The 26,659-nt window shown below is 47.0% G+C and overlaps 1 protein-coding gene across 1 annotated transcript; it reads right to left on the reverse strand.

The window, feature by feature from the left end:
• Window positions 1-1,321: 1,321 nt before the first annotated feature.
• LOC132536380 (NBAS subunit of NRZ tethering complex-like) lies at window positions 1,322-26,268 on the reverse strand. The gene is made up of 4 exons (XM_060184148.1): window positions 25,981-26,268; window positions 16,383-16,540; window positions 15,764-15,853; window positions 1,322-1,558 (listed from the first exon to the last, which is right to left on the reverse strand). The coding sequence occupies exons 1-4, from the start codon at window positions 25,988-25,990 to the stop codon at window positions 1,337-1,339; spliced, it is 480 nt and encodes a 159-aa protein (XP_060040131.1). The 5' UTR covers window positions 25,991-26,268; the 3' UTR covers window positions 1,322-1,336.
• Window positions 26,269-26,659: the final 391 nt, after the last annotated feature.

Consider the following 26,659-nt stretch of genomic DNA (forward strand, 5'->3'; position numbering starts at 1 on the left):
GAGTGCGCACTGAACTGCTTAGAGAGGGAATGTCAACTGGCATGGCTTCCCAGCGGAAAGAAAAGCTAGCAGCCGCTTGCTAAGAGACCTCCCTCTTTAGCCCCTCCTGACAGCGCTTTCTCAACTGTGCTGGTCCCGCTAGCCAGGGAAAGTGTGCACGCTCCCCATAAACCAGTAAGAGGAGCGTTTCTTGGACAGCATGTCAGCATGTCGTGCTGGTGGTTCCCCTGCTAAAGGACCTTTAGGGGTCTGGGAGGACGCCACCGCCGCCAGGAAGAAAGCAAAGCACACAGAGCGGCCTCACAAGGTACGGACAGCACTGCAGAGGGAAAGCTGGCTCCCACTCCAAATCCGTCCACCCGGCTCCCGCATCCTAAGGACTTCCCCGTCTTGCTCCCGGCACCAGGGACCCTCACGCTTACCGCCCGGCAGGTGCCACCTTGCTGTCCCGGCCTGAAGCACTGAAGCAGAAGACAGCGACGCCCCCTGTGCTACCCTGCCTCCTCACATCTACAGTCCTCACGGGAGGCAGTGAGAGGCCCAACCTCAGGAGGACGCCCTTCCGTGGGCCTGTGTGCAGGTGGCTGTGTTCCAGACCCACTTGCCTCAACTGTCCGTGAAGCTCTTTCTGAAAGGGAGAGGCAGAAGCCGCCCACTCTTAGCACCAAGGAGCACAGCACACTCGCTGGGCGCTACTTGTGACCTCAAGGGGCCATCACGCTGCCCTTTCCTTTGTTTCATTTTATTATTTACTATTAGTGGGCAGAGACAGAGAAATTGAGAGTAGTGGGGGAGATAGAGAGGGAGAGAGACAGAGGGGCAACTACAGCCCTGCTTCACCACTCGTGGAGCTTTCCCCCTGCAGGTGGGGACTGGGGACTCAAACCAGGATCCTTGTGCACTGTAATATGTGCCCTCAGCCAGGTGTGCCACACCCGGCCCCTTTCTTTATTTTTAAATATAACGTTCTTAGCCTCTGCCATTGGGCCTCTGAATTGCATCAATATCTGATTCCCCTCTGCCAGAACTCTACAAAAACTTAAATGACGGGTGGGGGGGGCTGTTTGTTTTATTTATTTATTTTTGCCTCCAGGGTTATTACTGGGGCTCAGTGCCGGCACTGTGACTCTGCTCCTAGTGGCTGTTTTCCCCATCTTACTGGCTAGGACAGAGAGAAATTAAGAGGGGAGGGAAAGGAAGAGAGGGAGAGGGAGAGAAAGACACAGAGAGAGAGAGAGAGAGAGACCTGCAGCCCTGCTTTGCTGCTTGACAAGTGTCCCCCTGCAGGTGGGGTGGGGGTGTCTGGACTGGTCAGCGGGAGGCCGGGAGCAGCAGGCTAGTGAGCTCTGTGGTCACATGACTGAGTGGGAGAAGCAAGATGGCCGCTTACCCGAAGGGGCCTGAGGAGAGTCAGGGACCTCTTCCACCACTGCCCCTCGCTGACGGCCTGCAGAACAGCCTTGGTGGTCGTGCTGGTGTTAGAGAGGACCTTCATGGTGGCCGTGGTGGTCCAGCGCAGCAGGTCGGAGGAGCTGCTGCCCGCAACGCCTGCTTCATCCTACAACAGAAAGGAGAGCGTGAGGGGGAGAGTGAAGAATGTGCACTGTCCTAGGGCCCCAGTGACGACGCCACTGCCTGCAGTTGCCGGCCATCCCATCCCCACAGAGAAGCGACTCCTGCACCCAGGGGCAATTTAGGTCCATGCTCACATTGGAGTAAAGAACAGGGAAGTTTCTTCCCTGGGCAGACGACCTCGCCCACGTGTCCTGGAACCTCCCCTCCCCAGAGCCCTGCCCCACTAGGGAAAGACAGAGACAGGCTGGGGTGTGGATCCACCTGCCAAACTCCCACCTTCTGCTCCCCTCAAAGTGTTGGTCTGCTTCTAAATTCTGCTTATAAGACCTTCTGTTTGGATCATCGCATTAGGTTCGCTTGTATCACTTAGGATGTGGTCTACTTACAGAATCACTGTTTTACCTGGGTCCCGCCCTGCCTGCAGGGTATTGGTTTAATCCCCACTGGTTAGATGGAAGCTTTCTATGTTCTGTTTGCGCTCTTTTTTTTTTGCTCCGCCCCCTCTCCTAGTCATTTCCTTTCCCTTGTCACTTCCGGTGAAGAGATGCATAAAAGGCGACATATCTGATTAATAAACGAGATACTGCATACTGCTTCCCAGCTCAGCCATGAGTCCCTGGTCGTCTGTCTCCCGCCCGCAAAGGCAACAAAGAATTTGGGTCCAACCTCCCAGAGGGGGAGAAATGTCAGGAGAAGATGACCAGAGGGCTCTGAACGCCAACTCCACCAGGACCCAGAGAGAGAAGAGGCAAAGTAGAAAGACCTTTAGAAGTAGTAATGGGTGTAGGTGTTGACTAGGAAAGGAAGAGAAGGTGGGACCATGGGGAAAATGGGCCACTCTACATAAATATGGACAGCTAGTTGCAGAGATAATAGTCAGCCCAGATCTGTGACTTGGGAGAACTGCTGGAGCCTCCCGTGGAGGGACTGGGGACTCAGAGCTCTGGGCATGGGGGTGGCATGGAGTTATACTCCGGTTCTAATTTTGTAAATCAGTATTAAGTCACTGATAAGATAAAAAGAAAAGAAAAAGAAAAACTAATAAGTCAATTTTTTAAAAAAAAAGAATAGAGAAGTCTCCAATGGAGGGGCTGGTGGAACCCAGAACTCTGGTGATGGGAACTGTATGAAACTATACCCCTATTGTCAATTATTAATCACTATTAATCGTTATTAAATCACTAATTAGTTATTAATCATTATTAAATCACTAATAGATTTTTTTAAATCGAGAATTTAGAAAATAAAAACGCCTGAGGATAAATGTAAACACCGATCTATTAAAGTAACAAGCACACAAAGCGGAGAAAAAAAACACTGTTGGGAGCTGTGCCTCCTCACTCATTTACAGAAGGGGATTTGAAGAAAAGCAACAAGAGTCGCGGCGTGTTAGTCGGTCAGTCAGTTTTGGAAACAGCTGTAAGAAACACAGTGGATGCTTTATTATACACACACATCCTCAACATCAGGCCTTCATTTTTGTCTCTGAAAGTGTACAGCTTCTGTTATCTGGAATTATTACAGATATGAATCGTTCACGTCCACACTGCTACAGTGACTCAGGCAAAGGTGGGGCCTCTGGGTGGTTCGACTCCACATGTTATGAAGCTTTTATCATCGCCTCAAATTCCTGGTGCTCGGAAGGGTTTGAACGTGGAGTCTTCCACCAGCCTCGAAGGAGTCTGTTAAAATTCTAAGTCCAGTGAGTCGGAAGGGTCACAAGCACACTGCTGGGACTTGGGTGGTGGCGCAGTGGGTTAAGCGCACGTGGCGCAAAGCACAAGGACCCGCATAAGGATCCCGGTTCGAGCCCCCAGCTTCCCACCTGCAGGGGAGTCGCTTCACAGGCGGTGAAGCAGGTCTGCAGGTGTCTGTCTTTCTCTCCCCCTCTCTGTCTTCCCCTCCTGTCTCCATTTCTCTCTGTCCTATCCAACAACAACAGCTATGACAGCAATAATAACTACAACAAGCAGTAACACCAAGGACAACAAAATGGGAAAAATAGCTTCTAGGAGCAGTGGATTCATAGTGCAGGCACCGAGCCCCAGGAATAAGCCTGGAGGCAAAAAAAAAATTCTAAGTCCACAGGCTGGCACACAGCTCACCTGGTCAGCCCTTCTGCTTTGGCAGGGAGGGGCAAGACCAAGGTTCAAGCCAAGCCCCACTGCACTGAAGAAAGCTTTCGCGCTATATTACCTTTAGTTCTTTCTCTCTCCTTCCTTCCTTCCTCCCTCCCTCCCTCCCTTCCTCCCTTCCTTCCTTCCTTCTGTCTTTACTTACTTATTGGGTAGAGACAGCCAGAAATTGAGAGGTAAGGAGGAGACAGAGAGACAGAAAGACACCGGCAACACTGCTTCACCACTTGCAAAGTGTTTCCGTTGCAGGTGGGGACGGGGGCTCAAACCTGGGTCCTTGCACCTGGAAACAAGCAATATGTGTGCTCAACCAGGCACGCCACCGCCAGGCCTCCTGCCTTATCTTTCTTTCTGCCTCTGACTCTTTCTAGCCGAAAAAGTCCACTCAGAGCCCCACTGACAACAACAACAATGAAAAATTCTAACTCTATTGAATAAGCCTGCCAGTCTCCACGGGGAGAAAAATGCCAATATGTTAACATTTCTGAGAGAATTAATAGAGGCCACATCTGCTTCTGATGCGAGAAAAATAGGAATTTCTGAACAAAAATAAAATTCTGTATTTGCTGTCTGTCCCTGCTATTTTATTCTTAGTCACCTCAGTAGAAGGAAAATAGTAAGATGTGACCATTCTATCACACAGCTTCTTGTGACTAATTATGTGTTTAGCTTAGTCTGGCTCTTAGTCCAAATCATTCCACGCACTAGGACAAATGATCGCTCATGCAGACATTCGATAACTGCCAGAAGCCATAAAATAATCCTACTAAGGACAGACGGGCTATTTCATCTCAAATTGACAACTTATTCGGGAGATGGATTTCGGGTCTCCCCCAGAGACGTCCACTTCCAAATGCCTAGATCTGTAAATATGTCACACTACGCGGCAGAAGAGGCATGTTTAAGGACACAGATCTTAAGGTGAGCAGATATCCTGAAGTATCAGAGTGGGACTAAGCTAATCACATGAGCTGTGAGGATATAGATGCTGTCCAGACCAGGATCAGAGCCACAACGTGGAGGAGGAGGCAGGAGAGAGGCGACTGAGGGGAAGGCACTTGACTCAGGTTGGTGGCTTCCAAGGTGAAGCAAGGGGACTGGAAACCGAGGCACGTGGGTACTAGCGCTGAGAACATGAGAACAGCCTTTGGAAGTGTGCGGGAATGGACACAGCCACGCTGGGACATCGGCTTTGACACTGAGAAGACACTGACACCCACCCAAGTCGCCAGATCTCTGTCTTCTGAATATAATAATAGAATCAGTTTAATCTTTTAAAATACTGAATATTTCATGTTTATTTATTTTCTGGACAGAGACAGAGAGAGATCAAGAGGGGAGAGGGAGGCAGAGAAGGAGAGAAACACAGAGGCGCCTGCCTGCAACCCTGCTTCACGACTCATCAAGTTTACAATCCCTGCAGGTGGGGGCTGGGGACTTGAACCTTGGATCTTGCACGGGATAACATGAAGCTCAGCTGGGTTGCCACAGCCTAGTCCCCTTGTTTGCTTTGTTGTTAAGCAGTTAATTTTCTGGCAATATAACAGCAACAGGAAATGAATCTCTTGTTAGGATAACCTATAAATTTCAAGAAAACAATTTTATACCTATTTCTAAAGAGGAAAACACTTAAACTATAGTAACCAGTTTATTGTTTAATAACTCCTTAAAAATAAATTTAAGGGAAAAAATGGGGGAAAAAAAAAACAACAAAACCCACGACTCTGTTTTCCCCGGGATGTTCTAGAAACTACTACCCCAGTGCAGACTAGTACACAGCACGGCAGCCAGGAAGGCGGGCGGCTCAGCGGGAAGGGCACCGTTGTTCTAGCTTGGGCCTCTGCTCGGACCCCAGCACCAAGCATGATTGGCAGTCGCTGCCTCTCTGCTATCAGAACATACATTCAGTCCTTTTTTAAAAAGATGGAAAGGGAGTGCAGTGGTAGTGCAGCGGGTTAAGCGCACGTGGAGCGAAGCACAAGGACCGGCGTAAGGATTGTGGTTCGAGCCCCCGGCTCCCCACCTGCAGGGGAGTCACTTCACAAGCGGTGAAGCAGGTCTGCAGGTGTCTGTCTTTCTCTCCCCCCTCTGTCTTCCCCTCCTCTCTCCATTTCTCTCTGTCCTATCCAACAATGATGACAGCAGTAACAACAACAACTACAACAACAATAAAACAAGGGTAATGAAAAGGAAATATTAAAAAAATAAAAATAATAAAAAATAAAAAGATGGAGAATTACACTTTTGAAAACAACATAAGTGAATATGCGTGCAAGAACCAAAGGGAAAAAAAAAGAGTCACAAAGAGTGTGACCAGGTTCGATACTCTGGTTCTAACTGCAGGACAGGAGCTTCACAATTGGTGCAACAGTGATACGGGTGTCTCCCCTTCTTTGTCTCGACCCCTCTCTATTCTTAAACACTTTCCAAGGAAAAAAAAAAAAAGAGGCCACGCGGAACAGAGAAGTGATGCATTGTCGTTTTTGACGGGTTAGGTTGTTTTCGCCGGGCTGGCTTCACAGGCAGGTAACAGATGACCAGGGACTCATAGTTGAGCTGTAGGCAGTATCTCTTTATTCATGCAGGACGCAGCACAATCTAAGACGAGCTAAGCTAAACTCAAGGTACAGTACTCTAAAACTCACAATGCTGTCTTTATATATACTTCCCAAGTAGGGTGGAAACAGGATGTGACATAGAGAGGGTGGAGAGAAAAGTGACTGGTGAAAATCAGAGTGTGACAAAGAGGGGGCAGATTAGGCAAGAATCCTATCACTGAACCACAAATGCCCTGGAGGGAGGGTGGAACTTGTTAACAGTGGTTATGTAAATAAAATAGTGTTAAGCAGGGGGGATTTAAACCAAATGATACAGAAGGGGTCTCATGCATACCAACAATGCATGGCGGACTCCCTAAATAATCTTGGTGGCCAAAGGCGGACTCACCACCACCAGAGGTGGGTCCACTTCCCTGCCCCTTCCAGCCCCCGTGACAGCTCGCACACATTATTTTGCCTGCTGGTGTACATCGAGAACGGGACCCACGTCCTCGTCTGTGTTTGCTTTCTTCCCTCGTTTCATAGGAATGTTTTCACGTTCTTGTGAGGAGATGCAGATTACCCAGGTGGTCAGCAGGGCAGTGCCAGGGCAGTGTTGAGTGGAGGTGAGAGGACACAGCTCTCCTTTCTTCTAGTGGTGAGCAACCGGAAACTCTCCAACCTGCAGTCCAAGTCCAAGTGAATATTGTTGCTACGGACCTGCTGAGAATCAGCTTTCCGTGAGCATGCACATCTCTGCTTGTCTACCTGATACTCCTTGGACGTGACAAATGCAAACGACTAGAGTCAGAAAGCAGAGATAAGGGGCCAGGTGGTGGCGCACCTGGTTAAGCACACACATGACAGCGCACAAGGACCCAGGTTCAAACTCCTGGTCCCCACCTGCAGGGGGAAAGCTTCACGAGCAGTGAAGCAGGGCTGCAGGTGTCTGTTTCTCTGACTCTCTAACCTTCCCCATCCCATTCAATTTCTGTCTCTATCCAATAATCAACAAATAAATAAAATAAAAATATTTTTTAAAAAACAGGAAATATATTAAAAAAAAAAAAAAAAGCAGAGATAAACATTTTTTAAAATTGCTCTCCTGCCTCCCAGGACCTTGGCTCAAGCATAAAGCAATGACGGTAGCCCAGGTCTCCAAGGGAGGCTGGCGCTATCCTGCCCTGCCACTCGAAAAAGACTGGTCCTGAAATAAAAGTGTGGTCTGCAGTGTGCCTCAGATGTGACCACGAGCTAGAAACTCAGACCTGGAGCAGGTGGACGGAGGTAAATACTTAATTCTAGCCGCAGATTATATATATGAATGGGAGCGACTCTCTGCCCTAATCCGGCTTTCTAGCCCTTTCCTCTGCTCTGACATCATTCTCTCTCTCAGACAACATTCTTATCCAGCCTCAGGCTAGCTGCCAAACTTAAGCAAAACTACCACAGTTGTGTGCCCTCAGGAACACGCCTAAAATGCTTTTCCTAGCTTACTTCTACCCTAAACTCCCTAATCTCATCTGCTCTAATCCTACCTTTTGGTTCTTGTTCATTAAACATTTTGTCTCGGCTAAGGTCATGCCACCTTCCAGACATCAAGTTCCAGATGCTACCATGACTCCACTCCGACTTCTCTGGGCAGACGACCTCACCAGTGTGCCCTGGACCCTCGCATCTCCAGAGCCCTGCCCCACTAGGGAAAGACAGAAACAGGCTGGGAGTATGGATCCACCTGCCAACGCCCATGTTCAGCGTGGAAGCAATGACAGAAGCCAGACCTTCCACCTTCTGCTCCCCACAATGACCCTGGGTCCATGCTCCCAGATCGATAGAGAATAGGAAAGCTGTCAGGGGAGGGGAGGGGATATGTAGTTCTGGTGGTGGGAATTGTGTGGAGTTGTACCCCTCTTATCCTGTGTTTTTTGGTGATGTTTCCTTTTTATAAATAAAAATTAAAAACCAAAAAGGATTGTCTGCCTGGAGCGACGGATTCACCATGCAGACACCAAGTTCCAGCGGTCAGACCGGTTGCAAAGAAATACATGAATAAGTGACAACAATAAGGAATAGAAGATACGCTCCCACCTCTCAAGGAATACACAGGACACCAGGAAGGGGGGGGGGCAGGGGCTCCAGCGGCACATCCAGTTACTGCACGGACCCAGGTTCAAGCCCCTGCTCCCCACCTGGAAGGGGGGATGTTGGTCTGCTTCTAATTCTGCTTCTAAAAACCCCTTCTGTTTCATTTGGTTTAATCCCCCCTGCTTAACACTATTCTATTTACATAAGTAAGCACCGCCCTGCCTGCAGGGCATGGGTTTAATCCCCACTGGTTCATGATGTCTTTTTGCTCCGCCCCCTCTCCTAGTACACCCTGATTTCCACCAGTCACTTTTCGCTCCACCCTCTCTACGTCACATCCTGTTTCCACCCTACTTGGCGAGTATATTAGTTTTTAGTTTTAGTTTAGCTCGGCTTAGATTGTGCTGCGTCCTGCATGAATAAAGAGATACTGCGTACAACTCAACCATGAGTCCCGGGTCATCTGACTACCACCCGTGAAGCTCAGCCCGACAGGGGGACACTTCACGAGTAGTAAGGCAGGACTGAAGGTGTCTCTCTTTCTCTCTCCCTCCCTATCCCCCCCTTCCCTCTCAACTTCTCCGTCATCTCAAGTCAAAATAAAAGTAGAAAACAAACACTAATGGGAAGCAACAGCCATTGGGAGCAGTGGATTCACAGTGCCGACACTGAGCCTCAGCCTGGAAGCAAATCAATCAATCAACCGATCAATCAACCAATCAATCAATCAATAAGGAAGAAGAAACAATTAGCATTATTTCACCAGTGAATTAAGAATTACCAAGTGGGGAGTTGGGTGGTAGAGCAGTGGGTTAAGTGCATGTGGCGCAAAGCGCAAGGACCCACATAAAGGATCCCAGTTCGAGGCCCCAGCTCCCCACCTGCAAGGAGTCGCTTCACAGGCGGTGAAGCAGGTCTGCAGGTGTCTGTCTTTCTCTCCCCCTGTCTTCCCCTCCTCTCTCCATTTCTCTCTGTCCTATCCAACAATGACAGCATCAATAATAACTACAACAATGAAACAACAAGGACAACAAAAGGGAATAAATATAAAAAATAAATAATAAAAATAAAATTAAAAAATAAAAAGAATTACCAAGTGGAAGGACATGCAGTTATTTCGCCCTGTTGGGTAGTATGCCAGCTCTCCCGGCTTCTGTCTCTAATCCTGCTTAACTAAGCACCGGCATGCCTGCAGGGCATTGGTCTGATCCCACTCAAAGCTGCCGTCTATTGACATAAATCACTGTTAACTAAGCACCGCCCTCCCTCCAGGGCATTGGTCTGATCCCACTCAAAGCTGCCGTCTATTTACATAAATCACTGTTAACTAAGCACCGCCCTCCCTCCAGGGCATTGGTGGTTCTGTGGTAGAATTCTCACCTGCTCCACCCCCTCTCCTTGTCACACCCTGATTTTCCACCACTCCCTTTTCACTCCACCCTCTCTGTCACATCCTGTTTCCACCCTACTTGGAGAGTATAAATAGAGCTGCTCTTCTGATTAAAGACACTTGGAAATTGCTTTTCGGCTCCGAGAGTTCCAGAGTGTATCTCCTGCGAAGTTAGTGCGGCACAAGTTCCCGATCCCTCTCCCACGCAGCAGCCTAGATGGGCTCCAGTTGAGTTCTCTCCAACCCAGAGAGCACTAGCTCGGGAAGAAGCACCCTCAGGCTATCCCGGCACCGCCCCACAAATGTAATCACACAGCCCATGTCTCCCCATCGGGCTCCTGTGTTGCCGTGACTGTGTTCACACTTCACAAGCGACTGGTGCAGCCAGATGCTGAAGTGCAGGCACTGCTGCAGACACTGAGATGTAGCAGTGAAGGAAGACACCCGGCAGGGAGGACTGTCATGGAGAAGCCTCCCGTTCAGAGCGAGATAAGCAGAAAGCACAAGTAGAGCCTGTTAGGGAAACAGAGCAGGTATGTGATGTGATCGCACACAGGGCAGAAGAGTCCTGTGATGGCAGAACCGTTACTATGTACACGGAGGCCGGGGTGCACTTACTGGGAGACTGTGTAGAGACGCCTGAAGAAAATAAAAGGCTGGCGGGGGGAGTGGACAGGACATAATGGTTATGCAAAGAGACTCTCCTGCCTGAGATTCCGTCCCCAACACCATCATAAGCCAGAGGTGACTGGTGTTCTGGTAAAAGAAGAAGGAGGAAGAGGAGAAGGAGGAGGAGAAGGAGAAGCCATTCATCTGCATATTTGAGGGGTGGGGAAGCTTCTGGTGGAACAGAGCAGTCTAAGTACCAAACCGAAGTTTTCAGGGAATGTCTAAGGAATGGGAGGAAAAAAAAAAAAAAGACTGGAGTCTTCCCAGGGAATTCACGTTGGTGTCACAGTAGCATTTGCAACTTGGTGGCTGAAAAGCATTAAGATACAAAGCAGAACAAGTTGGTTAATAATCAGGAACCTCAAGGTTAAGGTATAGCAGGCGAAATTTGGGGTCTTCATGTTGGAAGAACCTAGGAAGTCTATTTTAGGTCTACTACAAGGGCTTCACATCTTTACTAATTTTTGCCTGAGCCTGACAACTAGCATGCAGGTGGGCTAAGAGTATTGTTTGAGAAGATAGTGTCAGAGGTGATTAATACTAGAAAGCTGGATCAGCAGAGAGAAGGTCACGAAGATGGGGAAAGTATAAAGACACCATTAACTGTAAACCGCAGAAAGACAGAAACGGGTTGTGGGTGTGGATCCATCTGACAACACCCGTGTCCAGTGGAGAAGCAACTACAGAAGCCAGGACTCCCACCTTCTGATCCCCATAATGAATCCTGGGTCCATGTTCCCAGAGGGATAAAGAATAAGAAAGCTTTGTTCAGCTCGAGGGTATTTTAACTCTTCCTTCCTCTCTCTCTCTCTCCTCTCTCTCCCCTCTCTCTCCTCTTTCTCTCTCTCTCCCTTCCCCTTCCCTCTCGATTTCTGGCTGTGTCTATCCAATAAATAAAGACAAAAAATTTATTTGAATGCTCGCTACCGAACTCTGGTGGTTCTCTTTGGGAGGTGGCAGGGTGGGTACACAGAACTCTGGTGGCGGTTGTGGTGTGGAGTTATACACTAGAATCTTACAAACATGTAACATATAATTAGTAACAAATAAAAAAATAAGTGTTTCCAATGGAGGGATGGGGATGCAGAACTCTGGTGGTGGGAACACTGCGGAGTTGTGCCCCTGTTGTCTTGTAATTTTGTAAAGAAATATCAAATCACTAATCAAATTTAAAAAAAAAAAAAGAGAGCTTGGAAGTTTCACCAAGCGTTAAATAGATGTGAGCCACTAATACAGCGATTCCTGTCCTCCCCGAGAGACCTGCCCAGGATGGGAAACCACAGCACGTACAAAGCCCTGCACACCGCAGTTCCCAGCAGCGATGTCACAGGGGTGCGACTTTCAAACAGCCCCAAAGTGACAAATGAAGCCGTGCACAGGAGACCGGCAAGCAGACTCTCCCTTACTGATGTTATTTACATTATTTACATAGCCCTAAGTGGTCCTTTTATGAATTAGATATTGTTTTAGGCTTGGCCAATGCTCCTATTCTAAATATTAATTAGTTGAGTTACAGAAATCTGTGGCCACTTAAAATGTTCACATTAAGTTTTCCCCAAGTGAAAATGACTTTTTAATGGGAACCTTGTATATAATCCACTTTCCAACTTTAATTAGATTTATCAGGGGAAAACGCTATTGGCTGAGTGAGATTACTAATACCCGCTAAACAAAACGCTAACATGCTCTAAGTGGTGGAATACTGTTACAACTGAAAGCCCTAATAACCAACATTCCTAAGAGCCTTGCAGTCCTTACTGGGGTAGTCATTCACAAACTATGCATTTCTGCTATTTACAAATAAGTATCTTAAAGACAGTGGTGGCTAATATCTTCAAAGGTGCAGGCTCTCCTTGCGCTAATGCAAACGTCACCGCTGGGCCATGACATCTTCCTTTCACGTAAAAATCTAAATGAAGTCATAACTTTCACGACTGAGTAGTGAGAGTCTTGAGTGTGAAGCAGGCTGCACATAGGGCAGCTGTGATTCAAGGCGGCCATTACATCCGCGGTTGGTGTGTGGCAGCACTGGGGCACCGGCAGCAGCATGGCACGCCCGACGCCAAAGATCAGCGAGGGGTCAGGCTGGCTCTCCATCGCGCTGGAGAATCCTAACACAGGAGGCCCAAGAGCCACAAAAAGCTTTTCCTGGGCTCTGATAAAGAAAGCTGGCAATTCAAAATGGGCTTAGGGAGCAGCACTCTGCAGAAACACTCTGATCCTATCCTGAACTGTTGGGCAGTATGCCAGCTGCCCCAGCTCCAGCTCCGTTGTTTAGCACTGTGGTCTATTTACATAATCACTGTTTTACCTGAGACCTGCCCTGTCTGCAGGGCACTGGTTTAATCCACTGGTTCTCACTCTCTTTTCGCTCTACCCCCTCTCCTAGTCACACCCTACCACTTCCTTCTTAGGATGTATTAAAGAATCTTCTTTTCTGATTAAACACACTTAGAATTGCCTTCCGGCTCTGAGAGTCCCAGAGTCTCTCTCCTGCGACGCTAGCCCGGCACGAGTTCCTGATACCTCTCCCACACAGCAGCCTAGGTTGGCTCTAGTCGAGTTCTCTCCAACTCAGAGAGCACTTGCTCGGGGAAGAAGCACCCTCAGGCTATCCTGGCACTGAACAGACATGTGGTTTCTTCCATTGTCCAAAATACAAGAGGAGCTAGTAGCTACTGGAGAGTCTATCTGAGAGACAAGTGGGAAGTCTCTTATATCCCAGGGCTACAAACAACTTCCTAATTCATTTCTACCTCTGACGAAACTTGATTTTGAAGGAGTTTCAGCTGAGCTTTATCGAGCACTTCCTGGGCACCTGCTACATGAGGAGCACTTGGCAGAGAACAAAGAGAAAGGGAGTAAGTGGGGCTACTGTCAGGCTGCTACTCTAGGCCGGGCCGAGCCATTTCTGTGCAGGCTGTCACACTCCGCGTGGCTGAGCCGTCTCATCACTGTGGGTGAGTGGGCATAAAGGAGGAGGAACTGTCAGAGCATGAACACATAAGAAGCATGGCCAGACACAAGACAAGACGGGCGTCTCTGGCAGACAGGAAAGTCTATTTATACCAAAGGTAGGAAAGGCTATTCAGAGAATGCTGGATACGTTCAGTGTGACTGAAACAAAGAGTATTTGAGAAGATGGGGAGGAATGAGGCAGGAGAAACTGGTAGAGTGGGGAATGTGACTGAGTAAGTGGGAAGGGTTGGAACACACACACACACACACACACCCTAGTGATAGAGAAGTCCCCACAAAACTTAGGCCTTAGACTCAACCAAGGCAGACGGCAAAGCCAGCCAACCTTATAGAGAGCAGAGTGGCCGGTGGTCACCAGCAAACGGAAGGCCTGCTCAGAAACTCACAGACGGCCCAGCATTGCAATGGCATCATCACTCTGCATGAACAGGTAAACACAAAGCATAATTTTCACAGCTGAGTCATCAACGTCTTGACATTAAACAGGTTAGTGAAGGATTGGGGGGGGGGTCTAAAGAAGTGGGAGGGGGATGGGACTAGAGTTATGTGGAAAACTGAGAGATTCTTTTACCCATAGACCAACTACTGCAGTTTACTATTGACTGTAAGCCAGGTAAAGCCAGTTTACTATCGACTGTAAATCTACCAGGTAAAGCCAGTTTACTATCAACTGTAAATCTACCAGGTAAAGAAAAACAAATAAATTTAAAAAAGAAAAATGAAAAAAAAATAAAACAGATTACACATATAACAGAGCTCCGTATCTAAGAATCCTAAAGAGGGAAGAGTTTTGGGATATTGTACAGATGTGGTTGAACAATGGCAGGGCCCACCATATTTCCATGTAAGTTTTATTATTTACATATCAATCCTCTGCTTTGTTTTAAAATGACTCCTCCGCCACCATGTTACCCCCTCAGGGTATCGCCCTTCCGCCAGCTAAAACCCTAGCAACCATTGCTACAGAAGCTTTCTACCTTCCCAGAGTGTCCTGTTGTATCCACCCCCTTTCCTAGCCAATCCTGTTCCCGACTTGCCACTTCCGGTTTTTACCCTATAAAGCCCGCTGCTGTTCCGGTTTCACGCATCCCAACGTGGAGAGAAATGCAGGTGAGCATAGCGGGAGGCGGCCATTTTGCTAAGCTCCACATGGCCTAAACCCGCTGGACCCGCACCCAACTCTGGGGCATCCGCGTGAATAAAAATTTGCGTTCTCACTCCACCACGAGTTCCTGGTCTCTTCTCTCTCCTGCGACGTGCAATCCGACAAAAGGGGAACTTTCACAGATTCTCTAGAGGATGGACAAGAGGAAATAGGCAGGTCCCTGATGTCTCCCCAGACCACCACCCCTCACTGGAAATCAGGAATCAGAATCCCTAACCACTGGAGAGCAGAAGTGAAACCGAGAGGATGAACAACGGCCAGGTGCTGGATCTTAGTACAAGGCACTGCCGAGCACTGCAGCTGAGAGTGCAGGAAGTAAAGCCACTCGGGCATCTCACTGGGCGTCACCAGCAGAGGAGCACTGACACAGCCCTGAGCGGGTGGCCTCCAGAGTGAGGGGCGGATGGCACAGGCCCCAGACACCTGCACAGATTGAGCATGCAGCTTCAGTCCTAGCAGCCAGATGGAAAAAATCCTGAGTGAGTCTGTTTTAACTTGAGACTGAGGGGGGAGGGTAGGGGGACCGGATGGTGGCACACCACAGTAAGCACACATTACAGTACACAAAGAGCCATGTTAGAGCCCCCATCCCCACCTGTAGCTGTCTCTCTGTCTCCCCTCCCCTCTCCATTTATGACCGTCTCTGTCCAATAAACAGAGACAATAAAAAAATCTAAATAAAAGCCTGAGAATGAGTCATTGGTCACCTAGGCAGATGGAGCTCTAATAGTTAATAATTCGCATTAACTTAACAACAGGGGTTGATCGCACAGACAGATTCCTGAGTCCAGTCATTTCTAAACAGCACAAAAGCATGTAAAATCAACTCTCATATTGGGAACGGTGTGGTAGATATTAAAATGAACTCAAACAAAGGTAAAAAAAACCAAAAGTCACCACAGGGATCTCATGAGGAACGCTCATCAAGGTAACCTCTGAAGGAAAAGATGAGTCAGAAGTTAAATCGGGAGACAGAAGGAGGAAGCTTGGGGAGGAAGATGAATCGGGTCTTGTTTTGCTCTGTTTTATGTCTCTGGGGACTTCACGGTACGCCTTGGGCAGTATTTCTTTCCTGTGCATTCCCCTGCATGAAGGTTACAGCTGACTTACAATTTTCGGTGAAAACGGCCTCCTGCGCACTGCGCACAGATGTGCACGCACACACACCCTCCCTTTCCTCTGCAGGGGAGGCACCTGTGAAACCCTGGCTGCTCTCCTACCAACCTACCTCTTGCAGAGCTCTCCCAGTCAGCGGTGGAACATTGATGCCCTCCCCGCCTTCAGGATGGATCTGGAAGTTTACTCTGCGATAAAGAATCTGAAGAAAGAAAAAAAAAAAAGAGCACAGTATATTATAAAGGAATTATCATTCACGTCTGCACCTCTTGAGATATGGAGTAAGATGGCTGTCTACTCCAGGAATTTATTTTCTAAGTCCTAATAAGATCTTGTTCTATTCTCTTAGAGAAACTGGGTGCGGCCCTAAGATCACCATTCTCCTCGGCTCTATTCCTGCTTCTTGGTTCCTGTTCACTAATCAACTTGCCCTGATTTCTATCTATCTTACCACCTTTCAGCCACCAAGTTGCAGATGCTACCACACCAACCTGACTCCCCTGGGCAGACGACCTCATCAGCGTGTCGTGGAATCTCCCCTCCCCAGATCCCTGCCCCACTAAGGAGAGACAGAGACAGGCTGGGGGTGTGGATCCACTTGCCAATGCCCATGTCCAGTGGAGAGGCATTTATACAAGCCAGGCCTCCCACCTTCTGCACCCCATCATGATCTTGGGCCCATAATCCCAGAGGGGGAGAAACTGCTCAGAGTTTGTACTGGGAAGACTTACTTCTGTCTGCAGGGAGCTGCTGGCTGCCAAAAGGAGTTCAATGCTGCCAGGAGGGCAGTGTGTCAAAGCAAAGGCCATAAGCTCCTGCCGGGTAGCCAGGTCCTGGTAGCTTTCTGACTGCCCCAGCTGGCTGCAAACGGCCCAGCTCTTAGAATAGCCTGTGCCAAGGAAGAGAACAGACAAGAGGATCCCGTGACATGGGAGTCACTCACGTGAGGAACCGTAGGCTCTTTCGGACACAGAAATATTTTGGATATTATTACATGGTATGTATTTTTTAAATTTATTTAAAAAAGGAGACACTAACAAAATCATAGGATAAGAGGGGTAAAACTCCACACAATTCCCACCACCAGAACTCCATAATCCATCCCCTCCCCTGATAGCTTTTTTATTCTTTAACCCTCTGGGAGTATGGACCCAGGGTCATTGTGGGGTGCAGAAGGTGGAAGGTCTGGCTTCTGTAATTGCTTCCCCGCTGAACATGGGTGTTGACAGGTGGATCCATACTCCCAGCCTGTCTCTCTCTTTCCCTAGTGGAGAAGGGATCTGGGGAAGCAGAGATCCAGGACACATTGGTGGGGTCGTCTGTCCAGGGAAGTATGGTTGCCATCATGGTAGCATCTGGAACCTGGTGGCTGAAAAGAGAGTTAACATACAAAGCCAAACAAATTGTTGAACAATCATGGACATAAAGGCTGGAATAGTGCAGATGAAGCGTTGGGAGGGTCCTCCATTTTGTAGATAGCTAGTAGGCCTATTTTAGTTATATTTCAAAGGGCCTGTAGCTATATTAGTTTTTTTTTTTTTCTCTGAGTCTGAAATCTGATATTCAGGTGGATCCAAGTTATTGTCTGGGGAGGTGATGTCATGGCTGGAAAAGGGACAGAAAGCTGGATCAGGGAAGAGAGTAGCTCCCTAATATGGGAAAAGGATATAAATATTGTTGACTATAAAACCCATCAATTTGATTTGGTCTGGGGCTCATATTCAGTTTAGGAGCCTATGTGACCTCTGCATCCCTGTAGATCTGTGCTCACATTCTGTGTTCATGAGTAGGAACATTCCAAGGTGCCCCAATATCAACCCATTTTCCTCAGGTGTAGCATAGAGTATGTTGTCCATCCTCATTTCGGGGGATGGAACATTCTCTACCATTGTTGATCCAAGCTGAGGGCAAGGTCCTATGTAGGGCCCACAAAGGGAGAAGATCTTAACATGCCATACATCAGACAAGAGACCAATAACCAAAATATACAAAGAGCTCAGCAAATTTAGCAACAAAAAACAAATGACCCCATCCAAAAATGGTCAGAGGATATGAACAAAACATTCACTACAGAAGAGATCCAAAAGACTTAACAAACACATGAACAATTGCTCCTGGTCGCTGATTGTCAGAGAAATGCAAATAAAGACAACACTGAGATACCACCTCACTCCTGTGAGAATGGCATACATCAAAAAGGAGAGCAGCAACAAATGCTGGAGAGGCTGTGGGGACAGAGGAACCCTTCTGCACTGCTGGTGGGAATGTAAATTGGCCCAGCCTCTGTGGAGAGCAGTCTGGAGAACTCTCACAAGGTTATACATGGACCTTCCATATGACCCAGTAATTCCTCTCCTGGGGATATATCCCAAGGACTCCATAACACCCAACCAAAAAGGTATGTGTACACCTATGTTCATAGCAGCACAATTCGTAATTGCAAAAACCTAGAAGCAACCCAGGTGCCCAACAACAGATAAGTAGCTGAGAAAGCTGTGGTATATATACACAATGGAATACTACGCAGCTATTACGAAGGATGAACCCACCTTCTCTTGGATGGAGCTATAAGGAATTATGTTAAGTGAACTAAGTCAGAAAGGTATGTCTTTTTTTTAATGTGAGCAGAGACCGATCTGGACCTAAGACAGGAAAAAATTATTAGGTTAATTCACATTATCCCAAGCGTTCAGAAATAAACCGGAGATATCTTTGTGATAAATTCTGTTTGATTTTACATGGCTTAACAAAAATACGAATTATTTATATAGATATATATATGAATATACACGTACACACACAGGGCTTTCATGCTGAGTATAAAGAGCTTGGCATTCAGATCCCAGGCTTTGAGGACGTGGTCCAGCCTTGCCATTCAGAATTTACTTATGTGAACTGTGAGAAATTCTAAGTATCACGATTCCCATGTGACTACAAAGAGACAATAACAGAAGTGCTTTCTCAGGCATTACAGCCAGTGAGATAGGCCAAAACGAGGAGGATATACACTGAGTCATCTCACTTATAGGAAGAATTTATAAAACTCGGGTTGAAAAGGGAGATGCAGGGCCAGGCTGTTGAGCACACCTACTGGCATGCACAAGGACCTGGGTTCAAGCCCGCCACCCACATGGGGGAAGCTACGCAAGTGGTGAAGCGGTGCTGTGGGTGTTTCCCTTTCTCTCGCCCTCTCTATCTCCTCTCTCTCACTTGGCTCCTCTTTGACTCTGTACAATAAATATTGAAACTTAAAAAAAGGAAAAAGAAAGGGAGGAGGAAAGAAAAAGAGAGAGAGAGAGAAAGAAAGAAAGAAGGAAAAGGAAAACACAAGGAAAACTTGGCTGGGTGTGGTGCACTGCACCAAAGCAGAAGACACTGGGGCAGGAGGGCATGGTGGGGTGGGGGGTGGGGAGAGGAGGAGAGGCCCTTGGGGATCTAGACCCCATGTGTGATGATGGAAAGGAGTAAGTTTGGGATATTGTGAGAGCGTGGTAGAGCATGGGGAAACTCCCATCATAAAGATGGAGGTCTGAAAAGATACCCCAACTTTTAGGGGTCGAGCACGGAGGAGAAAAGCTTTCCTGACTCAGTTTCCCCTTGTCAGTCTCCCAAGCATCACAGGAACCTACACCCCCAACACTTAACTCATTCCCTTGTTATAAACCAAATGGTTTGCCTGCTTAAAGTTCACTATGAGTTTCCCTGTTTTTGATCACATACAAACTATACTCCATCATTCTACCCTGTCGGTAGAATAATAGTAAGGCCCACTCTCCACTTTCCCATTCCTTGATCATAACTCCTCCATTATATCTCTCTGCCTTCAAGGCTCTTCTCTATCTGCTTCTCCTTTGCCGGTATAATTAACATGTTTTTCTAAATACCCTCAGTTACTTGACTCTCTCACCCAATAGCCACTAATCATTCCGGAACTCTCTTCTACCCTCTCAATTCTCTTCACTCCTTAAACCCTTCACCTTGAGGGTTCTGACCTTTAAAACCCATCATTATTGTCACATGTGAAAATTGTCCTTTGTTCCCTTCTGCTATTTAAACCCTACCTTCTGTACAATAAGTAGATCATTTGCAACCAAGTGCTCTCCTGGTCGTTTCCTGTTGTTAGCCACCAGAGTTAGCACAAAAGGCCAGTACTGACTCGACCCTGCTGAGAGGTCCCCCACGCAAGTACCAGCAAGTATGTGGGGGGGGGGGAGTTTGCATTCCCCTACTAAGGGGAGATGAGAAACTGTACCATCAGTCTCCCCAATAAAACGGGGTAAAATATAGCAGTCGGTAACTGTGAATTTAACAACAAAAAATGATTTCCTCCCTGAGGTGTCCTGGAAGATGCACTGTAGGGCTCAGGAGGCAACTCATGAGGTCAGTGCTTTGCTTTGTCATGGGCACAGCTGGCCAGACTCAAGCCCTGACCCCACCCAATGAAGGAGGCTTAGGGGCTCTGGAACTTCTCTCGTTCTCTTTCTCTCACTGTCTCTTTTTTTATCTTTCTAGCTGAAAAAGTTAGCTTTGGATAGTGAAGTGTCAGTAATGACCAAAAAGAAAAAAATAAAATAAAAGCATAATGCAAATTCAAAAATCAGGGAGCTGAGTGGTGACGCACTTAGTTCAGAACCATAGCACTAAGTGCAAGGACCCGTACAAGGATCCAGGTTCGAGCCCCCTCTCTCCACCTGCAGGAGGAACACTTCACAAGTGGCAAAGCAGGTCTGTAGGTGGAGAGAAAAAAGAGATATTACATTGAGAAGCAGCTCCAAGAGACATGGCAAGAATATGGTCAGCCACTGACTCACAGAAATCCTTTCTCAATATAGTGTTATACTCTGAGTGCTGAAAACATGCTTCTATTTGCATTTAATGAGTTCCAGTTTGAAAGTAGAAACGTTTTCTAACTACAAAGGCTTCAGTCCAGAATAAGTTCTCTAAATATAGCAAAAAGTACTGAAGGTGTTGACCTTAGAGAAATAAAATTATTTCAAAACTCTCTAAGTAGGTTTAAAATACTACAGAAAGCCCCCTGCCGGGCTAGCGTGGGTTGGAAAGAACACAACTGGAGCCAGCCTGGCTGCTACTTACTCAGCGACACTAGGAAGATGACTCAGGGACAGGCTCGTGGAGACAAGGCAATGCAATTCAATTCTTTTTTTAAAAATATTTATTCCCTTTGGTTGTCCTTGTTTTATTGTTGTAGCTATTATTATTGTTGTTGATGTCATCGTTGTTGGACAGGACATAGAGAAGTGGAGACAGGAGGGGAAGACAGAGATGGGGAGAGAAAGACAGACACCTGCAGACCTGCTTCACCACCTGTGAAGTGACTCCCCTGCAGGTGGGGAGCCGGGGGCTCGAACCAGGATCCTTATGCTGGTCCATGCACTTTGTGCCACATGTGCTTAACCCACTGCGCTACCGCCCAACTCCCCCTTTTTCTTTAAAATATTGCAATTCAATTCTTTATTGATCAGAGACCCAAGGCTTTTAAAGGACAGACCCGGAAGTGGCAAGTCAGAAACAGAAATGGCTTGACATGGTTTGGAAAGGGGCAGAGAAAGGCAAAAGGGCTGGGAAAAGTAGGAACTTCCTTAGCAACTGTTGCGAGGGTTTTAACTGGTAGGATTAATAATACCGTGCAGGCAGGGAGGGTCTTGAGGGTAGAAAGAAGATAGATCAAAGGAATGGAATGGGTGGAGATCTTTCAGGCAAAACAATGATTATGTAGATAGGCCATAGTATCCGGAATGCAGGGTGGAGCAGGGGGAGCTGGCTTAATGTTTTAAGGAATGCCAGGCTCCTGGAGGCAGAAAAATGCAGGGTGCTTTGTGAGGCTCCTCACAATTTCTCCCCCTTTCTTCTTATCTAATGGCCATAGTATCAGGAATGCAGGGTGCTTTGTGAGGCAGGGAGTTTGATAAGATGGGACAAACCTTTGGGGTTACTCCTGTCCCTCCTTGCTCAACCTCAAGAGAGAGAGAGACTGACAGGATAGACACACTCATCAGGTCAAACCCTGCCAAACTCAACCACATCCTCAAAATTTCCCGACAGCCCCCCCCAAAACCCATGATTACTCTGAAATAAACATTACAAAACCAAGGGGTTAATATTACAGCTCAAGTGTAAACCAACTTGATGATGTCAGCTTATAAAGGGGTTGGGAAGGCTCCAGTTTTAAACATGATCACAAAGATGTATTAATAAAAAACTTTTTTTTTTCTGCCTCCAAAGTATTCACTGGGGCTTGGTGCCTGCACTACAAATCTACTGTTCCTGGAGGCCATTTTTTCCATTTCTTATTGGGTAGGACAGAGAGAAATTGACAGGAGGGGGAGATAGGGATAAAGAGAAAAAAGAGGCACCCATAGATCTGCTTTGCCACCCCCTGCAGGCTCCTTGTTCAGGTCCTTGTGGGGTTCCTTGTGCTTAGTACTATGTGCACTTAATGGGGTAAACCACAGTCCAGCCCCTAAAGGCCATTTCTTGACGAGACTCTACTCATGGTCCTGAGGCTCTCTTGACTAGTCTGCTCCTTGGGCCGTCCTAGCTGAAGCTGCACAGGGCCCCCACCCCCAGTGCTAGCAGTCTAGAGAGACACTGTAACTGCTCCTGAATGACCACTCCTCAAGTCAGCTCTGACTTCTCCTACCTCACCCGTGCTATCTGACAGCCCTGGCCTACCTCCCACAAAATCCTATTAAATGGGCTAAGCAAAAATCCCCTGAGCCTCATGTCTCATCATATTCAATTTGCTACCCACTGACTGCTACTCTCTGCCACTTGGCCACAAACCCCTAGTATTTTCTCTGTTTGGAACTGAGCCTGACATCTTGCAATTTGTTCTCGCATCTAGTAGAACAATCCTCAATAAAGGCTTCCTTAACATGTCTAAGGGGCTAGAGGAGAGTAGTCACCTGACTGGAATGCACCTCAAAGCACTCAGGGGAGAAGAGACAGGCTCACAGGAAGCATCTTGAAGGGTTCGCTATGAAGGCTCAGAGTCTGGGATAAGAGGACAGGTGGGCTCTCTGCCAGGTCCAGGCAGGGCTACTACAGAAACAAAGCCCTTAGACATGGAGCTTCCATATGACCCAGTATTTCCTCTCCTGGGGATATACCCCAAGGACTCCATAACACCAACCAAAAAGATATGTGTACACCTGTTCATAGCAGCACAATTCGTAATAGCTAAAACCTGGACGCAACCCAGATGACCAACAACAGATGAGTGGCTGAGAAAGCTGTGGTATATATACACAATGGAATACTATGCAGTTATTAAGACCAATGAACCCACCTTCTCTGACCTATCTTGGACGGAGCTAGAAGAAAGCGAGCTAAGTCAGAAAAATAAAGATGAGTATGGGATGATCCGACTCATCAACAGGAGATGAGAAAGAAGAACAGAAAGGGAAACTCAAAGCAGAATTTGACTAAATCTGGAGTAGGGCACCAAAGTAAAAACTCTGGGGTGAGGGTGAGGGTGGATATTTGGCTTCCCAGGGAGGCAGGGGGTGGGTGTGGGTGGGTGGGATGGGAAACAGTATTTTGGTGGTGGGAATGGTGTGTATGTACACTCCTATTAATTTGTAGTCATATAAATTACTATCTAATTAATATGAGAGGGAGAAAATTGATTGAATGTCTCAAACTTTTTAAAGCACAGACTGAGTCTTTTTAATACATAGGCTGAGTCTTTGATATGTTGACTTTCTCAAAAGCCTAGACCAGGAAGAACAGAAGCAACCGGTGGCACAGCTATATACAAATAATGTCAAAGGACATAAATTATGATGATGTTGTGTATTATACAGCAAATCCTAACAAAGGGATTTTTCAAAGTTCACCCAATAACCAAATAATGTGATTATAACAGTAACTGTATTGTCTTCTTGAAACCTAAGACAACAGGAACCTCACATTTCCACTATAGAGCCTATATTTCCCCCATTCCTAGAACCTTAGAGTGGGGCCCACTTTCCTGCAAGCTACTCTCAACTAATAACAAATAATACTGCATCCGCTGATCCCAACCTAATCAATACAACGAGTGTCACCTCAGCATGCTTCACTTCAGACTGTGTCCAGAGACTTCAGGTGTGGAATGACAACCCTTCAGCTTCAATACTCCGGTGAGACCTTTCTTTTCATAGTATTCTCTAATTACAGGTGGTTCACTTCCTAACAAAGTCCCAAAACCTAGATATAGACCAGGTCCCGTGAGATAGGGCATATGTTCACATGTATCCATAAACTAGGGCAAAATATATACCTGAAAACAAAAGTACACAATAGTCTGCAGTGAGTCAGTATCAAGTTCCTAATGAAATAGTATCTAATAAGACTTAGATACCCTCCTCACCTACTTCCTATTACAGTTCTCTCACTCACTCCAAAGCTAACCTTAGCAAAGTGAGGACTACAAAAGCTGAATAAGGGCAAGAGACTGGCAGACTTTAATGATGACTCTTTAGTCACTATCAGGCCACCTCACCGGCTGAGGCTCTATTTGGGGAGTCCTGAGATTCACAAACAGACATGATGGGCCTAGATCTTGAATAAATCCCTCTCTCCATTGTTACTGGTCATCTCTATCAGAAACAACAAAATAGACCCCTTTGTGGGCCCCCATAGGACCTTGCCCTCAACTTGGATCAACAGTGGTAGAGAGTGTTTCATCCTCCGAAGGGAGGCTGGACAACATAGTCTATGCTACACCTGAGGAAGATGGGTTGATATTGGGGCAGCTTGGAATGCTCCTACTCATGACCACAGAATGTGAGCTTGGATCTACAGGGATGCAGAGGTCACACAGGCTCCTAAGCTGAATATGGGCCCCAGAGCAAATCAAATTAATGGGATTTACAGTCAACAATATTTATACACCTTTCCCATGTTTGGGAGCTACTCTCTTCCCTGATCCAGCTTTCTGTCCCTTTTCCAGCCATGACATCACCTCCCCAGACAATACCTTGGATCTACCTGAATATCAGATTTCAGACTCAGAGAAAGAAAATTAAAAAAAAAAAAAACTAATATAGCTACAGGCCCTTTGAAATATAACTAAAATATGCCCACTAGCTATCTACAAAATGAAGGACCCCCAAAATTTCATTTGTACTATTCCAGCCTTTATGTCCATGATTGTTCAACAATTTGTTTGGCTTTGTATGTTAACTCTCTTTTCAGCCACCAGGTTCCAAATGCTAGCATGATGCTGACCAGGCTTCCCTGAACAGACAACCCAACCAATGTGTCCTGGAGCTCCGATTCCCCCAGAGCCCCGCCCCACTAGGGAAAGAGAGAGGCAGGCTGGGAGTATGGATCCACCTGTCAACTCCCATGTTCAGCGGGGAAGCAATTACAGAAGCCAGACGTTCCAACTTCTGCATCCCACAATGACCTTGGGTCCATACTCCCAGAGGGTTAAAGAATAGGAAAGCTACCAGGGGAGGGGATGGGATACAGATATCTGGTGGTGGGAACTGGGTGGAGTTGTACCCCTCTTATCCTAAGGTTTTGTTAATGTCTCCTTTTTTAAATAAATTTAAAAAAAAGAAAAAAACAGAGCCCTGCATTCAAAGCCATGGCGAAGGCATGTCCCTTCCACACTGACAGCAGCTGGCCATCCTAAAACTTGCCTGGGGGCGTTTAACATAGAGTGTGTGAGGCCTGCCAGCTACTCCCCAGCTCCCAGCTTCAGCCATCTTCAAGCAGGTGGTCATGAATGTGGCTAGTAAGTCTTCAATGTAAACTGTAGAGCTTAGACTCTAAGATTTTTCATATGACTGATAAGGGGAGTCCTTAACATAGCCACATATTCAACTGTGCTCAAAATTACAATTTTAAGAAAGAAAGTCAACAGATTTCTCATATAAAATAGAACCTTTGAGGGGCCGGGTGGTGGCGCAGCTGTTTGAGCGCATGGATTACAATGTGCAAGTACCCAGGTTCGAGCCCCCGGTCCACACCTGCAGGGGGAAAGCTTTATGAGTGGTGAAGCAGGGCTGCAGGTGTCTCTGTCTCTCTCTAACATGCCCCTCCCTCTTGATTTCTGGCTGTCACTAGCCAATAAATAAAGATAATAATAAATTTAAAAAATTTTAAAAACTGTAAAAAATAAAATAGAACCTTTGGCCCACTGAGGTGCTTTTTTCAGTATAATATAGAATCATATTCATATACTTAAGTGTTCATAATGTGTCGCTCCAGGATCATGAGTGAAACGTCTCTAGCTCACCAACACCATTAATTATTTCAGAACCCTCGAGCACGCAGAGAACACGTGACGAGGTGCCAGCAGAGCTGTCGCCTCACCTGTGGCCATCAGCTCCAGACAGTGCGCGCTGGCTGCCTTGTAGTCATGGCAACGCAGGGCTTGCTCCGCCAGCAGGCTCAGCACCTGCCCCCGCCTTTCTCCGGCATCTTCACCTGCAGCAGAGGAAATGGTTTCACAATGGTGACTGCATCAGAGGACAAGCCTCTAGGACCTTTCTCTCAAACTCCTTCAAACAATTCAAGACGAGACTGATTTGGGGCATTTTTTAATGATTTGTTTAGTTAATCTGAACTTTGATTTATTTATTTATTTATTATTGGAGAGAGACAAATACGAGAGGGGAGGGGGAGATAGAGAGGGAGAGAAACAGAGAGACAACTGCAGCCCTGCTTCAACACTCGTGAAGCTTTCCCCCAGCAGGTGGGGACCAGGGGCTTGAACCCTGGTCCTTGTGCACTGTAATGTGTGCACTCAGCCAGGTACGATACCGCCTGGCCCCCGATTTGGGACTGTTACCTGCACAAGGCCACACACAGTCACTCTGACCCTCTCATCATCTTAGTAAGCTTCGTCTTCTATAAGATCTCAGACTGGTGTCTGCTGTATCTCAACCTTTTCAGAAGCAGTGTGTAAGGGAGAAAGCTTCCTCCCAAATCTAAACGTTTTTTTCTCTCCCTGGATAAATTCTGGGTTGTGTGCAAATGTATGTTTTTACTA

The sequence above is a fragment of the Erinaceus europaeus genome, unplaced genomic scaffold (genome assembly GCF_950295315.1).
Source record: "Erinaceus europaeus unplaced genomic scaffold, mEriEur2.1 scaffold_1088, whole genome shotgun sequence".
NCBI lineage: Eukaryota > Metazoa > Chordata > Mammalia > Eulipotyphla > Erinaceidae > Erinaceus > Erinaceus europaeus.